Genomic DNA, 23,827 nt, shown 5'->3' with positions numbered 1-23,827 from the left:
GTTTCAGTGAGAATACTTTAAAGTAAATTAAAAAAAAAAATCCATTATCTCTAAAGATTGCTCTGAGTGCTTTTCTCTTACTTGCTTGCATGTAAATGATTTCCTTTTCCTTAGCAGTGGTGGGTTTGTTTTTTTTTTTTACATGTGCTGTGCTTGTCTCCTTGAGCTGTGCTATAATTGCAGTTGTAAGATGGCTTGAGTATGTGTAATGAAAAATCTAGGAAAGGTAAATTTTTCTGTTCTTACTCTACCTTGACCTGAGAGTTTAAAAACTGAAGCAGTGTGGGTTTTTCTTTTTATCCCAATTTTACAAGTTCGATTCATGTATCAAGCTTAATTAATATTAAACTTTCTTTCTCATGTGAATGCCACTATTTTTTTTTCCAGTGCCTGAAAACCATGCCTCTGTGGGGTATCCCTTGAGAAGTGTTTTTACAAAAGCTGAACACAGAAAATGTTACTTGGAGTGGGTAGTAGCTATGTATACCCAGTTAGGCGGCTTTATTTTATGTAACGGCTCTAACAGAACTACAGATACTGCAGAAGAAAATCATGAACCCACAGAAATCTTACTGTGGGTGGTAAAAAGCTATAGAGCTTTAAGTAACTAATTTTAGATTAATAGGTTATTTTCCATCTTCCCCAAAAATTAGCAATGGCTAACTTCAATACATGGGAACCAGGTTCAATGTATTCATTATTTTGTGAGCTGTCAAAATGGTGCTGAATGATACTAGAAATAAATAAAGTGTGGTCATGCTATTTAGGGCAGTTACCACCACTGAGTTGCAAGAGATCTGCAGAAGACAGCTTCAGTTCCTTGGAAAATGTACAAGCTTGCTCAGTATATTTTAGGCTGTCTTTTAACATTTACCATTATTCCTTCATTTTCAAAAGAACTAGCACATGCAGCTCAAAAGGAAATTGCATGCTATTATTAGTCTGCAGTAACAAAATGCATTGATTGTATTCACTATTTTCACTGTATTTGATGAAGTGCTCCCTTTTATCGGGAAAAAATTGAAAGTTAATGTTCTAATATATTTACAGTGCATTCTTGATATAGGTTATACAATATTACAAAATCATTGCTTTATCAAACTACTATTAATAAATACTAAATTATATCCTCCAATTACACAAGATTATATGCTTCAACAACAATGACCTTCTTCGTATAACCCTGCTGTCTTTATATACTACCCTTTCATTTACTAATTGCTTCACTAGAATATTAACTTGTTTAAAATCAATAAATCTCAGCACAAGGTAACTCAAGAGTAATAAATCACACTGGATTCAACTTACATGGCTTTGAATCCATTTAAGATAAATAATGAAACTTTGGCTTGACTGGGGGAAAAAAGAAATATTATACAATTATTTTGTTAAAATCTTCTGTAAAGTATTTTGGAAATTGGAGAGAACTGGCACAATGACAGTGCTAATGGAAACAAATGTGAGCATATACTGTGTTCATTGGATGGATACAGCAGAATAGGCTGAAAAAGTAGGGTGCTTTCATATTTCCATAAGAATATAAAACCGCAGTTGCGAAGCTATTCTTTTAACCAGCAAGAAAAATAAAATAACCAGTTACCTTACTGAATTACATCCCCAAATATTTTTTCTCTTTTACATGAAAAGTACTTGTTCCATCTAATTTTCTTCCAGATTTGTCTTTAAACTGCAATTTCAGTTTGTGACTTYGTCTCTCCAGCTATGGTCTAAATGCTTTGGAGTATTAGATTATTAATTTAGAAAAAATATATATTTTCATTATAGTTGCCAGTAATTAAGCACAGAAATGTGGTTTTGTAATGTCTTCAGCATGTGAATAATTTTAAAAAATAGAATAATTTAAATGTAGTGCCGAACCCTAGAAAATAACCATCTGTTCCCACAAGTTGGAGTATAAATAGAACTAGCAAGGGAAGACAAGGATCAGAGTGGGTGTAATTGGCCTGCAGTTTCTGGAGTGTATGTTCAACTAGGATGTTTTTCTGAATTCTATGGAAGTATGGATTGCAACTCTATAGTTAAATGTGCCTTAAATTTTCTATCCAGAGCAAATTCTATTTGTTTTACCTTTCTTTCTTTCTTCCTTCCTTCCTTCCTTCCTTCCTTCCTTCCTTCCTTCCTTCCTTTCTTTCTTTCTTTCTTTCTTTCTTTTCTCCCCTTTACAACACTTGTTTGGAAGCAGAATGTTTTTTAAGTGTCATCAGGAATAAAATGGGGGAGAGGAAACGGTTTCACTACTTTGGTGGTTTGTTTGTTTGTTTGGATATTGATCAAAAATTAGTTTTACCAATGATCCCCCCCCCCCCTTTCTCAGCTCAGAATTCTGTATGTGCTAGAGCATGAGACAGAATTCAGACAGTGTGGTTAGCTGTTCTTAACAGGTCTACATTTACAGATGATCAGAGCAAAAGTAGAGTTATACTGAGGATTAAACCAATCTGCCTGTAGGGACTAGGAGAAATGAGTTCCAGAAAACGGTATCACTGGCATGTAGCTGAATGAAGCAGGTTCATTTCATGGTATAAACACCCTTCAAATTTGGAGGTCCTTACTTCTTTCAGAACGTCACTGTTTTCCTGTAGTATTTCAGCATCTGACGGTTTATCGGCGTGATTGCTTTGTGTTAATGCTGTTGCAGAAATCTCGTCCTTGTTTTACATACATACCCAATTTGCTCCTTTTTGCTACCTGGCAGTCTTTGGGCAGCCTGAAGCATTCAATATACTGTCTTTCTCCCCAGTTTGGGTCCCTTCTCATCTGATTGAAGTGTCTTAACAGCTGGGTGGAAGGTCTGAGGGGAAATGGTGACAGATGCTTATGTGGAGGGAGGCTTATTGCACTATGCATGACTATTTCACCAGGAAGCAAGTTGGATCCCCCTCTGTCCTGGGGCAGACAGGATGGGTGCAGAGATTTATGAAATTAGTCTGATTGTCCTTATCAGACTTCAGAGTACCTCTAAAGTAGTGATGCAAGAGCAGTTTCTGGTTCTCTGAAATGCCTAAATACTGGCAGCCTAGATCATAAATTTTGCAGTTTTCCTTTCTTCACTGCTGCATAGTTTCCACTTGTCAGAAACCCCTTTGGGGGCTCAAGTATTTTCTACCAGGCAGCTCACCTGGATAATGCCACTCACTAGAAGATAGTTCTTCACAGCTGTTGCTTTATTAGCTCCCACATTGGCTGAATAATGGTGAGTGGAGGAGTGCTTGGTCACCTCTGGTTTTGCTGGAATGCATGTGGGAATAATCCTGTTTAACCATTGCTGTTCTGCAGGAACAGAGTGCAGCCTTCTTCCAGTAACAGGAAAGTTCCTATAGTTTAAGCCAGATGCAAGTAAATCCAGAGTAAATAATTTCTGTTATTTAAATGATCTAACTGCAAGGTTTATTACTGGAAAAAATGAATAGAGATTAAAGGAAAAGCATATACCCTGTTCATCTAGACTAGCTGCATAATTTTCTTGCTACCTTACATGGTCCAGCTGACAAGGCTGGAGTAGTGATATTCACAACTAAGACCCAGTCCTTGAATCACCCTGTAGCTTGACGTTGTATTCATGAAAGGAGATGTAGATTTGGAAACTCTTACTTCCTTCAGTATTCCAAATATATCTTTTGGTAGTCAGATTCAGGTTTTTATTTACCTCTACCCTCAAGGATTTCCTTGACTCATACAGGAAGGAGTTTTAACATACCTTTTGGTAGGCTGTCAGCTGCCCATTCCTGCTTTGGAAATGCTGATACCCGGCCATACTAGGCAGTATGGTTATCACCTGCTTCTAAAATAAACAGAGGCAGCTAATGATTGCTTTGGTGGTTGACTGAGCCCTAAACAGATTGTTGGTCTGTTTTGAGACAGAAGTTCTGCTCTTTCCTGTTGAGCTGGGCAATACTCGCATCCCAGAATTAAGCTCTTCTACAGTTTAAATTTACTTTGTACACAAAAAAATGGAATAAATGCATGCAGCATGTTGACCATTCTGTGAAAGCTGGGCACAGTAGCAACCAGTCATTTCAAGGAAAACTGACCCCCAGCTCTTTCCTAATGTCCTCTGTGTCCACTAATGTATTCACTCTTCCCCCTGCCACCACCTGACAAAGTCCAGTGCTGTTTTCATGAGCCCAGCTTTTTTTTTCTTCTGCCTTCCAGATGTCTTTGAAGGCTTCTGAAAGTATTATGTCTAGCAGAACTCAATTCTCCATGAATGTTTGTCGTCTTTATTAGCACTTGGGACTCAACTGGATAGATGGCTCTCTTGGTGCAAATGCTGTCCTTACCAGCACTAGGGACAGATTGCCTTGGTCTGGTCTCTTCACTCTTACTGTCATTTCTCTCCTTGACAACCACCTTCTCTCTTTGCTTTTCTGGATCCTCATGAAAATGAACTTTAATTCCTTCTTGAAGAAGGTTCCTCAGCCAGTAAGAGGTCCCTGTACACCATCAATTTCCCATAAGATAGGGATGTTCAAGGTAATAGTGTTTGCTTGTTGAGGACTAATTTGGGAGGAGGGTTGTTTGTTTTTACTCTGGCTACTTCCAAAAAGCAGAACTCCTCTAGAAATTAAGTGTATTTATGCTGGGAATTTCTGGTAAATTATTGACTGACAGACCTGCTTAGCAGAATTGGGATGCATCTCACCAGGCTCTTTCCCTTCACATGCAAACACTACACCCCATCTTTCCTGGTGCTTTCTGTCACCAGCTTATCCCACCCAACCAGAATTTTCATCGTTCTTGCCACATACCCTGGCCATTTTCACTTTGTTCTCCTGCCGTTTCTCTTCCATAATTCCGTAACTCTTGGAGTTGCCATTTCTTAGTCTGTCTGCAATGCTGAGTCACTTTTAAAAGTAGAAAACTCTGCTTTTCTACCAGGGTTTTGTAAATGTGTTAAATGATTTATGTCTCATTTGTATTGGTTAGGAAAAGTGCCTTGCTAACTTGCTGGATAGAATCTATTTATGTACAATAATAACTAATCATGCAAGTGCCAGTGTAGATCAGGGCTTGGCAGGCTTTTTCTTCCATAAATCTCCAGCTTGTTCACTAAAAGCTGTGAAATTTTTGCCTAACATGTTTGCTAAAACTTAATTTGTATTTTTTTTCCTCTTTCCTCTCCCCACCCAAGAATTTGTCCCTTTGTACAGCAGCTCTAATGTACATCCTGAGTAGAGATCGTTTGAATATGGATTTAGACAGAGCTAGTCTAGATCTGATGATTCGGCTTTTGGAATTGGAACAAGATGCTTCTTCTGCCAAGCTGCTGAATGAAAAAGACATGAATAAAATAAAGGAAAAAATTCGGAGACTGTGTGAAACTGTTCACAACAAACATCTTGATCTCGAAAACATCACGGTGGGTATCACGCTGTTGTTTGGAAGCCTTGTGAGTAGTAGAGTGCTTAATAAAACGGGATTTGTAAGCATCAACCTTAAATTCCTGTGTTGCAGCTCAGAAGTCATGACATTGTCTACTTTCTATGTAGRTAGGATTGCGCTGCAAGTATTTTCTTTTCTAAATTTGAAAATTCTTTTCTAAAAGGCTATTAGTAAGATAAAGTTATGATGTTCTTCAGCTGTCTGATTCACTATTTACTGTTTCAAGTAAGGGTAACTAGGTAAAGGTAGCACTTAAAAAACAAATAACACTTCGAATTACTATGTGTGTAAGGACCACATTTGAATTATTTGACTTTGTTTCTTTGCCTGAATTTTAGTCTACATATATTCACAAACAGTAGGGGTTGTTACATGGGAATAAGAGTATTTCCTGTTAAACTAAGAATGTGGTGCAGGTACAGTCTTAATGAATCTGTCTCAGAGAAACTGATTTCTGTCTGCTCAGTGTGGTGCAGAACATACATTATCATAACTGTGGATACTTCTTTTACTTACTTTCTCAAGCATTCTTGTTTTTATGAATGTATCTTCAGCCACAACAGAGTGAACTGATTTTCTCTTAAAAAAAAAAAAAAAAAAAAAAAATTTTTTTGGCCATGGTTTGATGCTAGCATCATGCGAACTTGAAAAATAAAGGGTAAGTTGTAAGTTTTTTGAAAACAGTATATTTAAAGAATTGATGACATATTGATTAGATGAGTGGTCATAGATGGCACAGCTAGTAATGTGTTTTTGCTTTCACTGTATTTCAGTATAACAGATGTTAGTATGATATTAAAGTTTTTTTTAACATCTTGTGATATGATTTGTTAATATTCTAAAGGGTCTTAGTAGTGTTTTGCCATTTTTGATCCAATACTTAAGCAGGAAACCAAAAACCTTTCCTGTCAGGTACATGAATTGAGCTTTTTAAAGCTTTATTTCTAAAAGTAATGCTTCAGCTCCCGTCAATAATCTCTGAATTAGATTATATTCTCTCTTAGATAAGGTTAAAAGATAATATGCCTTGTTGAAGTGACTTTTTCTTTTGTAGTTTAGTGACTTTTTTTTTTTTTCCTCCTTCCCCTCTCTCTCCTAGGGAGTCTTTTTAAAATTCTAGCTGTGGAATGGATTGCTGAATTAGTATGAAAAGCCAGTATTGCAYAGCAGTATAAAGAGTTGAATTTTGGGGGAAGGAAGATAATCTTGATGTTATAACTGCTAACTGTTGGTAATCAGTTTATGGTGATACAAGGAAATTGTGTTGGCATTTCAGTTTTAGACTTGTTTCCTAAAAACCTAAGAAATGTGCAGCTAGGAGTCTCGTATTAATTTTCTGGTTGTTGAAATCTGCAGGAGAATGAATACGGAGTTGATTTCCTCTGCTTTCTGCTTACTCTGTTAATTCATACGATACAATCTTAAGATATCAATACAGAATGAAATTTGTTCTCTAGGTGGTGATTAGCTAGGAACTGGTATAATCAGTGTCTGTATTCCAGTGCTGTTTTGGCACCGAAGAAAGCTCACGTAGCTCAGAGTCTGTCAGTGCCAGGATATCCTTTGCCCTGTAAAATGCAAGGCAGCTCCCTTTAGGAAGCACGGAACAGCTGGTGCAGGTTCCTCCTTGCTGAAGCATCCCGCCACACAGAGCCCCGTCTCCTGCTGGAGCTTTTCTCATGCCCATAGTCTCAGCTGGCCTGATGTTTGTATAAACCTTAATTCTGTTCTTATGTTTTCTTAGGCATGAGAGAGGAGAGAGAGGAACTCTTAAATGGGGCTTTCCCTCCAGGGAGGAAGCTGTCCATAAGTAAGGAGTAATACTATTCACAGGTCGTCATTTTTAGATTTTTGTTCTGAGCCATCTCTAATTCTTAAAATAAATCAAGCTATTGTTGTAAACGTGTTGAATACTGTAGTACCTCACAGATGGCAGCTGGTTTCCTCCCATCATCTAGAAGCAGAGATTATAGAGCACTTAGAGAATATATGCAAGCCAAATGAGGTGATTAGGTTCTTTTCCAAATCATGATAGTAGCAATGGTAAGTTGAGTCAATAATGGACTTAAGATAACTTTGCTGTTACATAGATCTCTGTCACAAGCTCTAACAAGCAATGTCTGTATTGTGCCAGATGACAGGCAGAAATTGCAAATCTTCTGGGGTTTAAAAAAAAAAATTATTTTTTCAACTCGTACGTTTCCATTGAGTGACAGAATGAATGCAACAGATGTTGTGATGGTTCCAGCTTGTGCTTAACCAGTTGCACCTTAGTTTCTGAATCTACCACAGATCAAATGGAGATGATCAGTATTGCCTCTCTTTTTACATAGACAGTGTTATTTATGTGATTCTAGCTGGAAATTAGATCAGGCTAATTTTTGAGCACTTGCAAAGGTACTTGAAAGGTTCTGTTTTCTAGACTGCTATGAACATTGAAATTTTAAACCCAGAAATTGAAATTTTTCTCTGTACATTGAATTTGTTCAAGTTTTCTTGCTGGTTTAGGGTAAGATCAAACCTGAAGAATTTAGCCTTCTTGTTAGCAAATGGCATCTGTCTGTCAGTCAGCATAGCTAGCTCCCATCTATTGCATCTTTACAAAAACCTTTTCAGTTGGTCAAGAGATTGTTCTGCTTTTCACTCCTAGCATAATGCTGAAAATCTCAGGGAGCAGTGTTTTGAGCTTTTGGGATGTTGTTAATTCTTATATTAGTTACTATAAACTTGTGAATACAATGGATTACTTCAAAAGTGAGTTATAAGCTTTGATTCATTTTAAAAATGTATTACTAAAAATTGTTTTATAGGTGGCTGATGGTGTAAATACCATATAATATTCTGTGKTTTTTTTTGAAGTCGCTGCCCTTTTTAGGAAAAGTAAGCACTATACTTTAAATATTGAGTGGGCTTTGAGCTTTCAAGGGACAGGATGAAGATACTCAGGGAGTCAGCTAAATCTTTTGTAGCCCTTAAGATCTCTAAAGGAGAGTTTCTATTAAGCATCTGTCAACCTGGATTAGATTATGCATGGTTTCAGATATCCATTTTACAGCATTTTCAAGCTCATTCTGTAAGAATGAAAGAAATCTTCAAAAGAGGATGGGAAGGCTGCAGAGAGCTGGGAAACTGTAGAACTGCCATCTGAAGGTCCCCCCTTTCCTCCCTCAAAGCACTTTGCTCGTTTGTTTGGCTTCAGTTCTCCATCCCTCACTTAAAATATCCTTTGCTATTACCTTGTTAACACTCTTTTTTTTGTGCGTAGCTTTTTGGTGATGAGCTGAGAACACAGTAACCAAGTGTGTTTAGTTTCCCCCCAGTGGAGAAGACTGAGTGGCTTTTGGCAATTAAAGGTAGTTAGCAGTTCCCCTGACAGTGAAACAGTTGCAGGAGTAATTGCAGCTTTTGTTTTCGCTTCCTCTGTCAGGGGGAACTGAGGTGCTGCTGACTTGGGGAGAAATGACCAGTTGTAGGTTGTTTTGCTGCTTTTTTTCTGTCCTTGCCACAACCCTTTCATGACCCAGGGAGACCTCCATTGACAGTGGAGAAAATGCTCTTACCAACTAAATGCTTATCAGTGCCAGCGTGCTGTAGCGGTTGCTCCTAAAAAAGGAGACAACTAATTTTGGGTGGTAACTCTTCTTTATCAGTGCTAACGTTCAAATTTCTTCTTGTCTTTGGAATTGTTTTTTTTATAACAATAGAAAGGAGCTGAAGCTATTGGGGGTCACACAGTTTATAACGTGGTTTTTGAATACAATGGGATGTTTATTCAAGCCTGGTGAGCGCTGTTTTTCCCAGGGGGTTCTGAGGTTTGAACTGCTATTCTGGAAATACTGCACAGCTCAGAATAAGCACAGCCGTCCTTGAAGCATTACAAATCAAATGTGTCAGGGAGGGAAGATAATTTGAAAAGTGGCTAAATTGACTTGGCTTTAATGAGATCTTATGCCTTTTTCTTTTTTTTCCTCTGACGTTTCATTGTATTTGTATGGCACATGTGAAATTACAAGGCCCAGATTTACATGTGTGTTTCCAGATGCTACAGAAATCTTATATTAGTCAGTTCTGTGAAGACGTAAATTATTTTAAGTGTGTGTGTATGGCTTTTTTTTTGGGGGGGGGGGAGAATGCTACATCATTAACATTCCCCTTTAGGCTAAATAGTCTTGACTTTAGAGTTGGTCCTTTTTGGTTAAAAACATGGCAGGGGATTATGTGAGAGAATTGCCTAAAATCTGTTGAACTTGAATTTGCGTGGAGTAGGCTTAACTTCAGTTTTGCGGAATTTTGATCTGTATTCCTTTCTTTAAGTAAATACAGTAAATAAGTTTTCTACAGTCTTTCAGTTTTTGTCTTTTATGAGTTGAAAAACGCAACAAAAAAAATCTACACTAGAATCAAATGTATTCTGCAAGCTGCAAAGCTAATATATCTGGGAGACAGAGAAACAGTGTTCACTGTGGCTTTTCTTGTTGTGCCTGAGTGATTTGTCCGCTTCCTTCCTCCACTTGTCGCTTTTGATAACAGGAGAAACAGATGAAAGGAGGCTGTTTAGCTTTTCTGAAACATTAATAAAATCATGGAAGAAGTCAAAAATGCAAAATATCTTTCTCATCAGTACCAAGTCATTTTTTTAAGCTATGCACATTTTTTCTATCTGTTCTTGCTCCCTCTGGCGGTCCTTCTACTCGGAACCTGTAACTCTTTATAGTTTGGGGGAGGTGAATTTGTATCATCTGATATATTGGTTACAGCTGCATATGATTATTTCACTAATTCTAGAATCTAATTTTTTCAGACTGGGCATTTGGCAATGGAGACATTACTGTCTCTCACCTCAAAACGAGCTGGGGATTGGTTTAAAGAAGAACTGCGACTTCTAGGTGGTCTTGATCATATTGTAGATAAAGGTATGTTAGAAATGTCACTCTGACAACCTGAAATATACATGTGAATCTAAGTTGTTTGCTTTTACTGTCCATTTTCTCTGGTTAAAAAAAGGAAAAAAAATATTTTTTTCAGCTATTGAAAAAACCTCTATACTGGGTTATTGGGAAATATTTGGGACCTTAATGTGTAGCATGTGGGATTGAAAGTAGCTTTAAGCTTAAATAGAATGTGTATAATCATATTGCATATTTTTTATGAGATGTGAAATTAAAAACAGCTTAAATTTAGACAGACTATCATGATACAGACTATCATGTTATAACATTACATATAACATATATCATATATATGCAGCACACTCTTCAGATAAAGTGCTCTGAAATCTGCGTTGCAGTCTTCTAGAATTGCTTTTAGGCCTGGTCACACTTCTTTACTGAATAACCCAGAGAAAGTCAGCTTTTCGGGAAGAAATGTGATATTATTGATATTAGTACTAGGTATGTCTTGTTTAGTGGCTTTTTTTTTTTTTTTTTTTTGATCAGTGTCCTCAAGATAGGAAAAGGTGCATTTCTAAAATGAATCCCTGAGTTGAATAGAGTTTAAGCTGAGTAAGCAGAGGGGTGGGCAAAGGAAGGACTGAAAAGATGAAACTGTTTAACTTCCACGTGGATTCATGCTTGTAAGGTGTGGGGAGAGTGCATGCCATCTTTGTTTTTTCTTTTCTAAAACAATGTATCTTTAAAATATGCTGACATGTTTACAATTAAGTGATGTAACCATGGGCTGTAGAATCTCTTCTTTGTCAGTGGAAGACAAAATCTGCGGACAGGTAATTTGTTCACAGAATTGTAAAGCCAGTTTTTCTAATTTACTTGGAGAAATAAAAAATTTTGGAATGCTGCTCGTGATGTTTTCATGAATGTTTTGTGGTATTGCAGTTTTGTAAAGTGTGAAATGAGGTTGATAGCTAGTTTGTTTATTTACTTTTTGAAGAGCTCTTATTGATAGTGGAAAACAACTTCTCTTTACTGTCCAGTTAAAGAATGTGTGGATCACCTAAGCAGTGATGAAAATGAAGAGAAATTGGTTGCTTCGTTATGGGGTGCAGAAAGATGTTTACGGGTCTTAGAAAGTGTGAGTATGAGCAGATGTATTGCATTTCTGAAAAACAGTTTTTTTCAGTCAGGCCTTTTCAATGTTTTGTTCTTTAAATATATAATATAGTTATGTAAGTAACAGTGTAATACTTTCATTTTTTAAGAAGATGCTAACTTTCTGATGTTTATCAGTGTTCCTAGAATGTTTTGGTTGAGAATTTCTTCTATCATTCTGTATGTATGTATAGTATTGCAAGTTAATTACTGTTAAGAATACCTGAATGATACTTTTTCATAAGTTCCCGCTAAAAGCAGCTGTTTGTGGATATTGCTTTCTTCGCATGAGTTTGAATTTCTAGTGAATGTTTAGTAATAATGCATAATAATGTGTTTTCTTAAAAGCAATGAATTTATGTACCTTATAAGAATTACTGCTTTCAAACTTCAGCTCTGCTAAGCACTGAGAGAGCAAATTGCCCTGAAAGTCAAACCAGTTCTGTGATCAGTTGAGCATGTATTTTGAGATGGTACATGTTTTCTGATGAGAACTTTGAAGAGAATTAAAATATATGGCAATTTCATGGACCTTAGCTGAAAGCATTTGTGAGCATATGTTTGTCTACAATGCCTGAGTTTCATATTTATTATCAATATTCTTTTTTGTATTGTGATACTGTGAGCAAGCAAAAAAGTGTTGTCATGTTTTAGTAATAATATTCTGCACATCAGAGTGTGATGTTCAGAGTTCAGGTCAGTAATCTTAATGAATGATGATGATACCTTAAACTTGAATCAGAAGGCAATAGCTACAGCTCTAACTTGTCTCCTTCAGTAAAACAGAAGGACAAACTAAAGATACTGTAAAAGTAAGCTAGATACTGGGAAAGAGCGAACAATCGCTTATGTAGTAATGCGAAGGTGGCCACTTAAAAATGATRGCGCCTAGTGCTTTGCTTGTCCTCTGCAAAGCTAGAGGAAAAACTTTCAGATCCTGTTTCTGCTTTTATATTTGAAGATGATTGTTCCTTGTAGGAAATGGAGCTGCCATGCAACAGCTTAAACTGGGGTTATTTAGGGGCAGAATATCCATATTTGAACTTGAGAATGGACCGTGATGTAGTAAGATCTGTAGAAACTTAGGAGTGAAGATAAAAATCAACAAACCAAATCATGCCAAAATTTAAGAGAAAATTATTTTATTTCTGAAAATTTATTCTGAATTCCCTCAGAAGGAAAAACTTGGTTTTTATGGCTGTGTGTATAATAAGCTCTCAGAAATGGAGCTGATATCAGCTCTTAAAAGTAACATGGAAGAAAACTATATAATATTATTATGTTATATTTTRTATATATTTATGTGCACACACTTACATGCTCACCTGGGACTCTGTAGTGCCAGGATATAGATTCAGGGTTCTGCTGTAACAGAACATTCTGATGCCGAATTTCTGTTTTTACTATATCAACAGGGATGATTTTATCTTCAGTGCCACAATGTTGTGGGGTTAGTTACAAAGTGCAAACTTCAAGGAAATGTTGGTACAGTGATAAGGGAAAGCCTGCACTGGATAATAACCAAGAAATGTGGAAGTGAATAAAGAAAGAGCTGGGAAAAAATACTGCTTCTCTTCCAGGGGAGAAAAATCCTATTTTTAATACTACTTTTTCCTCCCCTTTCTAGGTAACTGTGCATAATCCAGAAAATCAAAGCTATCTGATAGCATACAAAGACTCGCAACTCATCGTCTCCTCAGCTAAGTAAGTTGTAACAAAAGGACTTTTTTGCATAACACTGTACCTGATATGCCAAAAATAAACCAGAAAATGTTGTTATATCAGAAAATTCTAGGGGGAAAAAATGTAACTGTGACTGTTGCTTTTCATGAAGTAATGATAAAGTTATTTTAGATGAAGTGTCAGTAATTGCCTGAGCACTAGCAACATGTAGTGTTGTCATTGTTGGTACTGTAAAAGTTGCAAGATGTGGATTCAGCTCCTTCAGTACCAAGGTGAGATGAACCCAGAAGAGGACTGTTGGGAAACTACTTGTATTTATCATGTTTTCAATATGCTTAGGCGTTTACTGAAGCAAAGCCAGTAGAGAATTGATAGTTGGTATAACTGAGAATTAGAATACTGAAATAATGTKCTGTACTGTTTTCCCTTGTAGAGGTGCTTGTACGAACACCTCTAACTCATTTATGAATCTGGGTGAGTTCTCAGTTGACTGGCAGAGATTGCATCCCTTTTGCGCTGCTCAGGTGGTTTATAAAAGAGCAAATTAAGCTGAAAATTTGACTCTGCACACCTCACTGGAAATAAACTTCATGGTTGTAGATTAGATATTTTGAGTATTTTTTTTAAAAGAATGTGTTCAATATGCTGTTTAGACCAATATGCATTTTTGACATCTGGTTCTTCAGCTTTGTTCTTCACTAGAATCATGCCTGTGGACAAGTACTGTTATGAGATAAAGTTTTTTACTTCCTGCTGAAAAGTCACATCACCTATTTATTACAAAACGGAGAGAACTCTGAGAACAGGACAAGAGAGCATTTAGATAATACTGCCAAAATAGTGTGGTGCCTTGGTGGTCAGAGGAGGATATAAGAGGCTGGGTTTGTAGAGGAGTTATCTCTTTTTAGGCCTTGTGGTTGGAAAGAAAAATGAACTTTTGCTCTTGAAATCTCAAGCTGATAAAACTCTTAAGTCACAAAGCTTTTTTTGTTTTGTTTTCACAATTTCTGTTAGTCTTTCATGAGGTTATAGGTGATAAGTTTATCATCTGTCCCTACCAACTGGGCATCTTAAACTTGTACTAGAAAAATTCTGCTCAAGTTCTTTATTTTCACAGTTTTCCTGATGAGATGTGTAAGGGTAAAATATCCTGTATATTGTCCAGGTAATTTTGTTCTGTGTTTTCTATCCTCAGAGCTCTGCAGCACTGTGAGGAGTTAATCCAGCGATATAATCGTGCTGAAGACAGTATCTGTTTACCCGACAATAAGCCTCTGCCTCACCAGAATGTAACTAACCATGTGGGTAAAGCAGTGGAAGACTGTATGAGGGCCATCATTGGTGTCTTGCTCAACCTAACAAATGATAATGGTAAAGCAAAAAATATTAATGTATCCTGTACTGCAATATCAAATAATATATTAATATAAATCCTTTTCCTACCGATTATGTTTTTTCCCTGTACAATGCAATAAAGCAGTTGTGTGTGGTAGATGCTTGCACTACAGTAATCACTAATTTGTCTTTGGGAATTGGATAAGTAATCGCAAGTATTAAGCGTTAACACAATACATGCTTTGGCCAGGGGGTCCAGATAGTTTTTAAGGCCAAAAAGTTTTATCAATGTGTTTACAATTACGAAAATGAATGTTTCTAAAATTCCTCTTTTTAACTCTTTTTGTTTATAGAATGGGGTAGTACAAAAACAGGTGAACAAGATGGTCTGATTGGCACAGCTATGAATTGTGTGCTTCAGGTTCCAAAGTTCCTACCTCAAGAACAGAGATTTGACATTCGAGTGCTGGTAAGATACTATCTTCACTATGTTAACATAAGACGACTTGCGCTGCCTTGTGCACATTTAACTACTCCAGTTCCTAATAAAGGGCCAGGCTGTACAGTTTTCATTGACCTTATTCTTAGCAAGGTACTTAGAGCAGGGTTCTGTAAGGTCCAAGGAAAAGCTGCTGAAGGATTTGGTGATTTTGAATTCTAAGCATTTTCCCAGGTCATATATGGCTGAATTCTGAGAATAAATCAGATTGTTTGAAAGTATAAGCTTGCTGCTGTTGAAGGGTTATGTATGATGCAATAAAGCTTTTAAAGATATCAGGTCATAATCTCCTAGGCATATATATGTGCGTCTAAGAGCTACTGAAAAATTACAGTACGTGAAAATATTATATGGGAGATCTGCAAAGTAAATACTGGTTAATAAAATCCGTTTGGTGGGAAAGTCCACTGTTGGATGAATGAAGAGACTTAGGTAGACAAGTCTATGAATTGTCTTGTTTTATAATTGACTTCCATTTTAGAAATAGAGTGGATGTTATTGTTTGGAATAGGCCTTGTCAAATGTATCTGCTTTCTCAGCACATTTAAGGTGGACCTGTGTGGCCTAAGTAGTAACAATAAAAGTGTGTATTCGAARGGTCTTTTAAGAATATAAGCTGAAAGTTGGGTACCTGAATGCCTAGTCTATAAATAAGATCTCATCTTTAAAAACACTGAGAATGTCTATGTCAGAATGTCAGAAAAATCTTGAAACTGTATGCAGAAATCTGTTTTGCTTCATATTTCTTTAAATCCTGAACACTGTTTATCAAACTGTTTCATAAAGGTGTGTTAGCATTATATATCATCAGAAAGATGAGATCTAAAGCAGATACTTATCTGTAGAGATGGTTTCACTAAATTATTCTTTTTTAACGTGTGTGATCCTCTTTGACTCTCCAATTCTTGCAGGGATTGGGTCTGCTGATCAATCTAGTAGAATATAGTGCTCGGAATAGGCACTGTCTTGTCAATATGGAAACATCATGTTCTTTTGACTCATTCTGTACGGGAGAAGGAGATGATAGCCTAAAGATAACTGGACAGATTGATGCTGTTCAGGCTTTAGTGCAGGTAAGAAATGAACCAGAAATATGCTTTTCCTGTAACAGTTACCATTTTTCATTATCAGAATTTCAAGGAGAAAGGGAGAACTCAGCARTGAGGACTTTTTGTCAAGGTTTTTTTTTTTTTTTTTTTCCTGTTCAGTATTTTGAGACTGTGATACCTCATTGTAGGGGAAGGAGGTGCCTCACAACTTCGGCTTCTACAGTACTGTCTATTACAGAAGCAGCTCTCCTAGTAAAAGACAGTGGTATCATTATTGCAGACATCCAAAGGCTGCTTTCATCCTCCATAAAGCTTTCTTGTTTCTATACGGTTTATTTCTAGTTTTGTTTAAACCCGCTGTAAAAAATTGCACGCTACGCTTGTCTTACCTATTTTGCTTCCATAAATTTTTTTTTAAAGTATGGGAGTTTAAGAAATGTGTTTTTAAAAACTGATACAGCATGCTTTATAAGAGCAATAAAATATGGATGTTATGAATATGGATGTGAAACAGTATTCTTAAATACTGTATTGACTAACTTGTTAGAAAATAAATACACCTATAATTTTGGTGAATGAGYTCCAACATTCAAACTAAAATAAAAGTAATTGGAAGGATTCTAATGTAATCTCCTTTTTTATTTTAATGGAGAATTATGAACACTTTCAGCAGTATCTTCATTTAAGTATGTAGAACAGAATAACTTCAACAACAGACAAAAAATCAACAATAAAGATAAATGTCTTAATGTATGCAGCTCTGCAAAGTAATATTTAAACTACGGTGGCTGCATGGTTCAGGAATTAATTCACAAGATGTGAGTGCACAATATGAGATTGCTGCTGAGGTCACGTCCTAGATGAGTAATATTAAATTACACTTCTCAATTTTTGCTTTTTATATATCACAGGGAAAAGCTAAGAGAGCAAATGAGGGGTAACTAGCATGAAAAGAAAATGGAGATTGGTAGAGAACAAAATTTCACAAAAAAAACTGACAATTTTTCATTTTTTTCAGCTGGGTCTCCAAGAAAATGATTTTGCATTTATGGTGCCCAGGAGGAGCCTGCCAGTTGGTTCAACACTGGGGAGGGAGGAAGGCCTTGTCTATGGAGCACAGCATCAGTGTTGTGATAAATTATATTATCCTTTCCTTAAAGTAGAAAACACTACTGTGAAGAAAAGTATTGAGGACTAGAACTACGTTAAGGGGTCAATTGTGATGGGGAAGTAAACTTTCAAATATAATTCAGTGTGTTTTGGGTTTGGTTTATAATAGAAATTCTTCTGAAATTTTTCCATTAGCTATTTCTTGAGCGTGAGCGAGCAGCACAGCTGGCAGAGAGCCAGACAGATGAACTGATTAAAGAAGCTCCTGCTGCTCAGCATGATAAAAGTGGGGAATGGCAAGAGACAAGTGGGGAGATACAGTGGGTCTCCACAGAAAAGCCAGATAGTACTGAAGAGAAAGATAAGAAGGAAGAAGATGATGAAGAACTTGATCTTAATAAAGGTACGTTGTCTGGATTGGTGAGCTAAGAAAAAGCAAAGAACTCTGATTGCATAAATTCCTACCTTATCCTCTACTTCCCATCTACATGCAGTTTCTTGGGCTGAAATTTCCTCAGCATAATCTCCCAGGTGAAACTGTTGCAGATCATAAATAGAAGCAGTTCAGAACTGAAGTGTAAGAAGTAATGCTGCTTTTTTCTTATTTTTTTTAAATAGTACTGTGTCTCAGTTCCTTCTAAAAATCCTTATTTTTAGGGACATTCTGTGTAAGAAATATTCTGAAATGGATGGCTGTTAGGCCCTTTGCATGTTCTTACGAATCAGTCCTTGAAGGCTACCTGCCTTAATTTTATTTTCAAGTGTCCTGTGACTCACTCTCGTTTCATGCTCCATTTAGTTCTTTTCTCCCCTCTCTGAYATATTTACACATATTCTGCTTTTGTCTTCAGTCCTTGTCTTTTTTTGTCTCTTGGTATTTCTCACTCTGTTGGTTGTATATCAGGTACCTGTTTAATGCCTTAGTGTGCTGCATCTGTGGTAGTTTATTTCAGGAATTTGAGTAACTCTAAGCTGAGTGTGTTGTTTGTCCCTCTCATTTAACTGTCTCATGTTTTACTCTTCCAATAGTAGATGTGGTATCTTGCTTTCTCCAGCCTTGCTTTTACGTTTCTTCAAATTCCCTTTTGTATATTTCCTTCCTCCTTTTTGTAGCTCCATCAGTTGGTGTCCATAGCTATTTGTGGTTTGCTCCAAGGTACAGAGTCATTAGTGCTATATCTGTTATCGTTCATACAGTAAACTTCACTTTGGTAGAAGTCTTATTGATGATAGTTTCACATAATACATTTGTATTTGTATTTTGGTGTGCTAGACGTACAAGGTGCCCATTAAAATGGTACAATAATAAAAGTAATATACAATGAAACTACATTGAAAGAGAATGAACAGAATTTTTGCGTTTAAAGGATGCATGTTGCTGAGTTCAGTACAGAGTTTGATTCATGTTTCTGAAGTGTCAGAGCAAAAACTCCTTTCAGATGATAGAATTCTGAGAAGAGTTATTGAAAGATTGTATTTAAAGGAGTAAAAGATACCAGCTGTGTTTGAAACTGCTTAGAGGATTCAATACACTCAGTTGGGGGTGGTTTGTTTTGTTTTTTACAGCTCTTCAGCATGCTGGGAAGCACATGGAAGACTGCATTGTGGCCTCATACACAGCGTTGCTCCTAGGCTGTCTCTGCCAAGAAAGTCCAGTAAGGGAATAAGTCAATAACTCACTCATAACTCTATAAAATTTTTTAGTGAAGTAATAATTTTCAGTTTTGAAATGTATTTATTAAATTAGGGTTCTATGTGAGTTGCTACATTGATGCTGCTTTGTATATAGTTCTCTGGAAAGTTTTCAGAAGTATTCCATATAAAACAAACCTTTTGAACATCAGTATGTTAATCAAAAAACCTTGGAACTGAAATTTTAACCTCTTTCACCTTCTCCCCCTTTGTGGCTATTCTTAGCTCACAAGTGAACTTACTCTGAAAGGCAAAAGAAAATTGGCTTGCTGTTTGATAGTTATAAAAGCTTGATGTATTTTTTCAGTAGTTTCACTGAGCAAGTTAACATTCAGGTTCTTCATGTTTTTTCATTGTAGTCTGTTCTAATTTTTTCCATTGAAGTTATGAGCAATTGCAAATGTGCACGAGTCGAGGATCACTGACTCAGATTGGAAAACATAGTAGAAAGTTGAAGTTTAAATTTAAAAATGCAGAGCTCTAGCAACTGAAAACTTTATATACCCTCCTTTCAAATATGCTCAAATGAAAATGAGATTCGGGCCTGCCTTCAGACTTGTTTGGATTTACCATGAGGGCAAAAGTGGTCTTCAACATGCTGATCTGTAGCTTTTGACTGACTATATCTGTGTCATTTTAGTGTTTGGAATAATATTAAGTTCAATAATTCTCAACCCTGAACAGTTATAAGGGGAGATTCTGTCCATGTCAGGAGGATAATTGGAGGGAGAGGGGTTGTTTGGTGGGTGGTTCTTGATTACCTTGCAGGCCTTGGCAGGTCTGGCGTTAATGATCTTTAACAACAAAAAAATTATAGCAATTGCTGTTCCCTAGAAATAAACACCATAAAGGTATGAGTTTTATTTGAAAGTGACTTAATTCATAGAGATGGCAGCAACAAGCAGTCTTAATGCTATGAATGTATTTATGTCTTATTGCAACCTACATGCAGAGTAAGATAGTTCTTGAAGTTGGAAAAATATTTCCTAGATTAAAACAGATTGTTTTATTTCTCAGATCAATGTGACTACTGTGAGGGAATACTTACCTGAAGGGGACTTCTCAATAATGACTGAAATGCTCAAAAAATTTCTCAGTTTTATGAATCTTACTGTAAGTAGTATGTATTTTAAATATTGCAGAATGTAGCTATTTCTGTAGCTGTGTTTTCTGTTAAGTCTTTTTTTTAAGAAGCTTTTATTGTTTTTCAGCTATGTCTTTAGAAGAGCACAGGATGATTATCTGCTTTTAAATACTAAGTTCCATTTTTCTGTCATTACTGTGGTAGTAAATGGACAGAATCTACTTTCATTTCGTTTGAATATGACTGGTCAGGAAAATATTTTGAATCCTCTGCCTGAACCTGATTGTTTTTACTGAAATGTAATTCTAAATACTAAAAAATCTGAAATTAGCATAGCTCTTAAACATTTTAAAGAGGTATTACAAATGCTTTTTTGTTACTTCTGTTTTCTATTACATTTTCCAGTGTGCTGTTGGAACAACAGGCCAGAAATCTATCTCTAGGGTGATTGAATACTTGGAACACTGCTAGATACTTAACTTCCGCTGCAGGCACTCTAATGCTGGAGCTACCCTTAGACAAAGGAAGAAGTCATGAAAGAAGTCCTTGAAGGATATACCAAGAGCATTCATCTGTGTCATTCGTGTTCGGATTTTTAAGGCTACCTGGTCTCTTAACCATGCATTCAGCATTTTCTAAAAGACAGTTACTACATCAATCTGCAACTATCAAAAATGAGGGGAAAAAGGTTCTGAGGAAAATAAATAAAGAAACCATGCTGTTTATGATGCAGTGCAGTATTTAAATATTTTTGGCAGGGTTTACCATCCCTATCTCTTTTTTCTTGCTTTGTTCATGACTAGTTTCAAGGGGAAAAACTTGCTGCTGATAGTGCAACTGCTGTTTACTGTTGAGCCACTGTTTCATGCCAGCCAGGTGCAAAGGCAGCTTAGCTACTGAGGTATCAAACAAATGTTCTAATAAAGAAGTTCTGGACAGCAGCACCGCTCCTATTTGAGTTTAATTTGCTCTTGCTTTTTTATTACTAGATTATTCCAAAATCATAAAATATAAATTTTTAAATACTTTTGTGATTTTAACTACTGTCTATATTTAAAATTTGTTGGAATCCAAAGAGGCGAGGATTGGATAGTTTATTTTTTATACTGTTTTGATTGAAATTAGGTTGTTGAACTATTTCTCAGTTCTAAAACTGTCATGGCCCATATACTGTAAGCTGATAGACCATAACACTTTGTAGTTCCAAGAGGCATGCGAATCCATAAACACGTAAAGCCATTTGAGGGTATGTTATTCACAAAAGAAATAGTTACTGTAAAAAGTTGTGCCCTGTTTAAAAAAAAAAAAGGGGGGGGGGGAGAAATGATATTCAATTATTCAATCCCAGGGTAGTTTACACTTCTAATAAGCAAAAACTTTGAAATGCTGTTTTAATTTGTTTCAAGGAAGCACTCAAGATGTATTTTATAATGCTCAATACAAAGAATTTGGATGTTTTAGGGGGAAGAATTTTAAGAAGCTAAAACACCAATGGGGATTAATGTTTCCAGCTGACATAATCTTTCTATTTCATTCTTCTGTAGTATGACAAAGTTTAAATGCATACAACACAAAGCCTTAAATTGCTGATATAGCTAAGATTTTGTTCAGTCTGAGGTCTAGTTCACAGCAAAGCATTGTGTTTGAAGACTTAAGTGGAACAAAGAATCCCAGAAAATATCTGATTTTTTAAACACTTTTATTTTTCTTGCACTCATTATTCAGACCAACGGAATTGGTAATTATTTTTATTAAGCTGGTCTTGAATATTTGCAGACTGTTCCGAGATCTGCTTCATCAACATTTTTTAAATACCTGTATAGGTAGTTACATCATGTTATTCCATTGAATTTGTAAAACTTGAAGCCATAAAAATATTAGTTCTATGTATAATGAGGGGGAAATAACAGGAAATCTAACCTGCTCTTAGATCTTGTTATCTCCATGTATAAAGTTACAAACTCGTGCTTTTGTATCAGTGCCAGCTGTAAATTTTTTACATACAGTGGCTGCCTTCTATGTCTTCCTATTTTTGATAATGCAGATTGTTGGGAATTCTGTAAGGAAGTAACTGATTAGCGGCAAAAATCCTATGTTGGTCATAACTTTTTTGCGTTTTCTCTCATCACCTTCTAAAACTTAGTGTACCAGTGTAACTTAGAAAAGTTTTTCAGGTCGTGTTCCCCTTTGTTTAAAAAAAGCTCTAAGTATTGAGAGAGAGAGGCTGTATTTAAAAGGTCTATATCAGGAGTAAATTATTGAATATTTTGCCCATCTAGTCTTTTGATTTTGGGGGGTTTCATTTATAGTGGGATTTCAAAATGATTATATAGTTTTCTGTGGAGAGATGGCAAGAGAAAATAAATAGCAATGCAATGATAGGGGGAAAGCAGGGACAACTACCTTTCTTTGTTACACTGGTAATTGGAAATTGATTTACCTCAGTGTTTAACAGTTTTTTTTTTTTTTTTTTAATGTTAACTAATTGTCAAGCACTGACAAATGCAGATTTTTTTTTTTTGAGGGTTGGGGGGAGAAATCACCCTGTGAACTGCAGTGCGTTTTTGTGTGTTAAACTCTCAAATAACTCTGCATTAAAGGGTACTTGAGGCCAACTTGCAAATTAAAGTTTTAAAGTAACTTTTTTCCATTGTAAATATTTGTGTAAATACTCTCAATTGGAAATTAGAACAGTAGAGTACTTTTCTGAATCCAATCCTATTTTTATTTTATACAGTATTTCTCAGCTGTGATCTTTGGAGAAAAAGCCAACGGCAGGAAAAATAGTTTGTACCAGTTTCATGAAGTATGTCTTTGGGTTTTTGTAAATAATTTTAACTCAAATAAAATTGCTACTTTCAATACATACCTTGTCTTTTAACATGTAATAAAACACTCCCCTGAGTGACTGCAGAAAGAAGGCAGTGTCAGGTAAATTGTCAAAGGTAGGAGCAGCCTGATGGCCATGCTCTGTTTTGCATTGACATGTTGGCACACTAGCAATCAGTTCCTGGACCCCAGGCAATGGTTAACCAAACCAGCTGGGGCTTGAAATGTTCTGGAAAAGATGCACTGAATCTTTTGATGCATTTTGGAGTTTGCCACACAAGATGCTGTTGATCCTTCAGTTCCTGAAGGAGCATGTAACAACTCTGAAGAGTTAAAATAATACGCTGAAGTATAGGGCAAATGGGACAGTTCTTGCTGTGGCAATCTTTTCCACATCTTGGAGGATGGTAATGATGTCTTTCTGGAGTGAAAAATGTGAAAATTAAGATCAGTATTGCTCTGTTTCTCTATTAATCTGAATGATGCCTTAATCTATTAATGATGGGATTTTTCCAAGTGTTTTTTTCTTAATTGATACAACTAGATACAGGTACAAAATACAGGCAGTCATAAGCTGTTGAGCAGGTGGAAAGTGATGGTCATCTCACTGCCACTTTATTAACAAGCATCAGCATAATGAAATTTTATTTCTGTCCTGTAAAGGGATGTTACTGAAATTTGAAATCTGGAGCAGTATGTTTTTAAAGTATGTGGCACTGTAGGAGGGAGATGCAGCTTTATGTAGTCAGATGTTTTCCCAGAAATTCGTAACAGATCCGGTAAAAGTAATACTTCCTCTTGGTTATTTTGTCAGTAGGTATGTAATGGAGGCATTATATGTGGATGCTTTGAGAGGACATCAGTGTATTTAGGTTAATAGGACAATTTTGAGGCTTCTACAGAAGAATTGGGAATCATAGCCTTTCACATGGATTATTTCACTTTCAAAGTTCAGACTGCTTTGAAATGCATGATTTGCACAATGACAAAGTAGTCTGGCATGATCCACACAGTGCTGATTTATCAAAAGCTTAATGTAAAAGCGGGAAGTAGTGTTGGATATAATTTCTCAAGCTGGCCTAATGGAGTTGTTTTAGGT

General features: G+C 36.2%; 1 protein-coding gene across 6 annotated transcripts in view; it reads left to right on the top strand.

Moving 5' to 3' along the window:
* Positions 1-22,765, top strand: part of WAPL (WAPL cohesin release factor) — a 73,540-nt gene extending 50,775 nt beyond the window's left edge. For 5 of the 6 annotated variants that reach the window (XM_026069982.1, XM_026069980.1, XM_026069983.1 and 2 more), the window contains 11 exons: positions 5,153-5,380; positions 10,205-10,316; positions 11,333-11,430; positions 13,075-13,151; positions 14,326-14,501; positions 14,819-14,934; positions 15,876-16,037; positions 17,319-17,526; positions 18,690-18,778; positions 19,833-19,928; positions 20,305-22,765. In XM_026069982.1, the coding sequence (XP_025925767.1) occupies positions 5,153-5,380; positions 10,205-10,316; positions 11,333-11,430; positions 13,075-13,151; positions 14,326-14,501; positions 14,819-14,934; positions 15,876-16,037; positions 17,319-17,526; positions 18,690-18,778; positions 19,833-19,928; positions 20,305-20,370 (1,428 nt within the window). In that variant the 3' untranslated portion in view covers positions 20,371-22,765. The other variant, XM_026069984.1, reaches the window with a different exon arrangement.
* The last annotated feature ends 1,062 nt before the right edge of the window (positions 22,766-23,827 follow it).

Source organism: Apteryx rowi, unplaced genomic scaffold (assembly GCF_003343035.1).
Source record: "Apteryx rowi isolate R43461 unplaced genomic scaffold, aptRow1 scaffold_30, whole genome shotgun sequence".
In the NCBI taxonomy this organism is placed as follows: domain Eukaryota; kingdom Metazoa; phylum Chordata; class Aves; order Apterygiformes; family Apterygidae; genus Apteryx; species Apteryx rowi.
The sequence above is the reverse complement of the archived record's forward strand: the minus strand, read 5'-3'. Positions and strand labels throughout refer to the sequence as shown.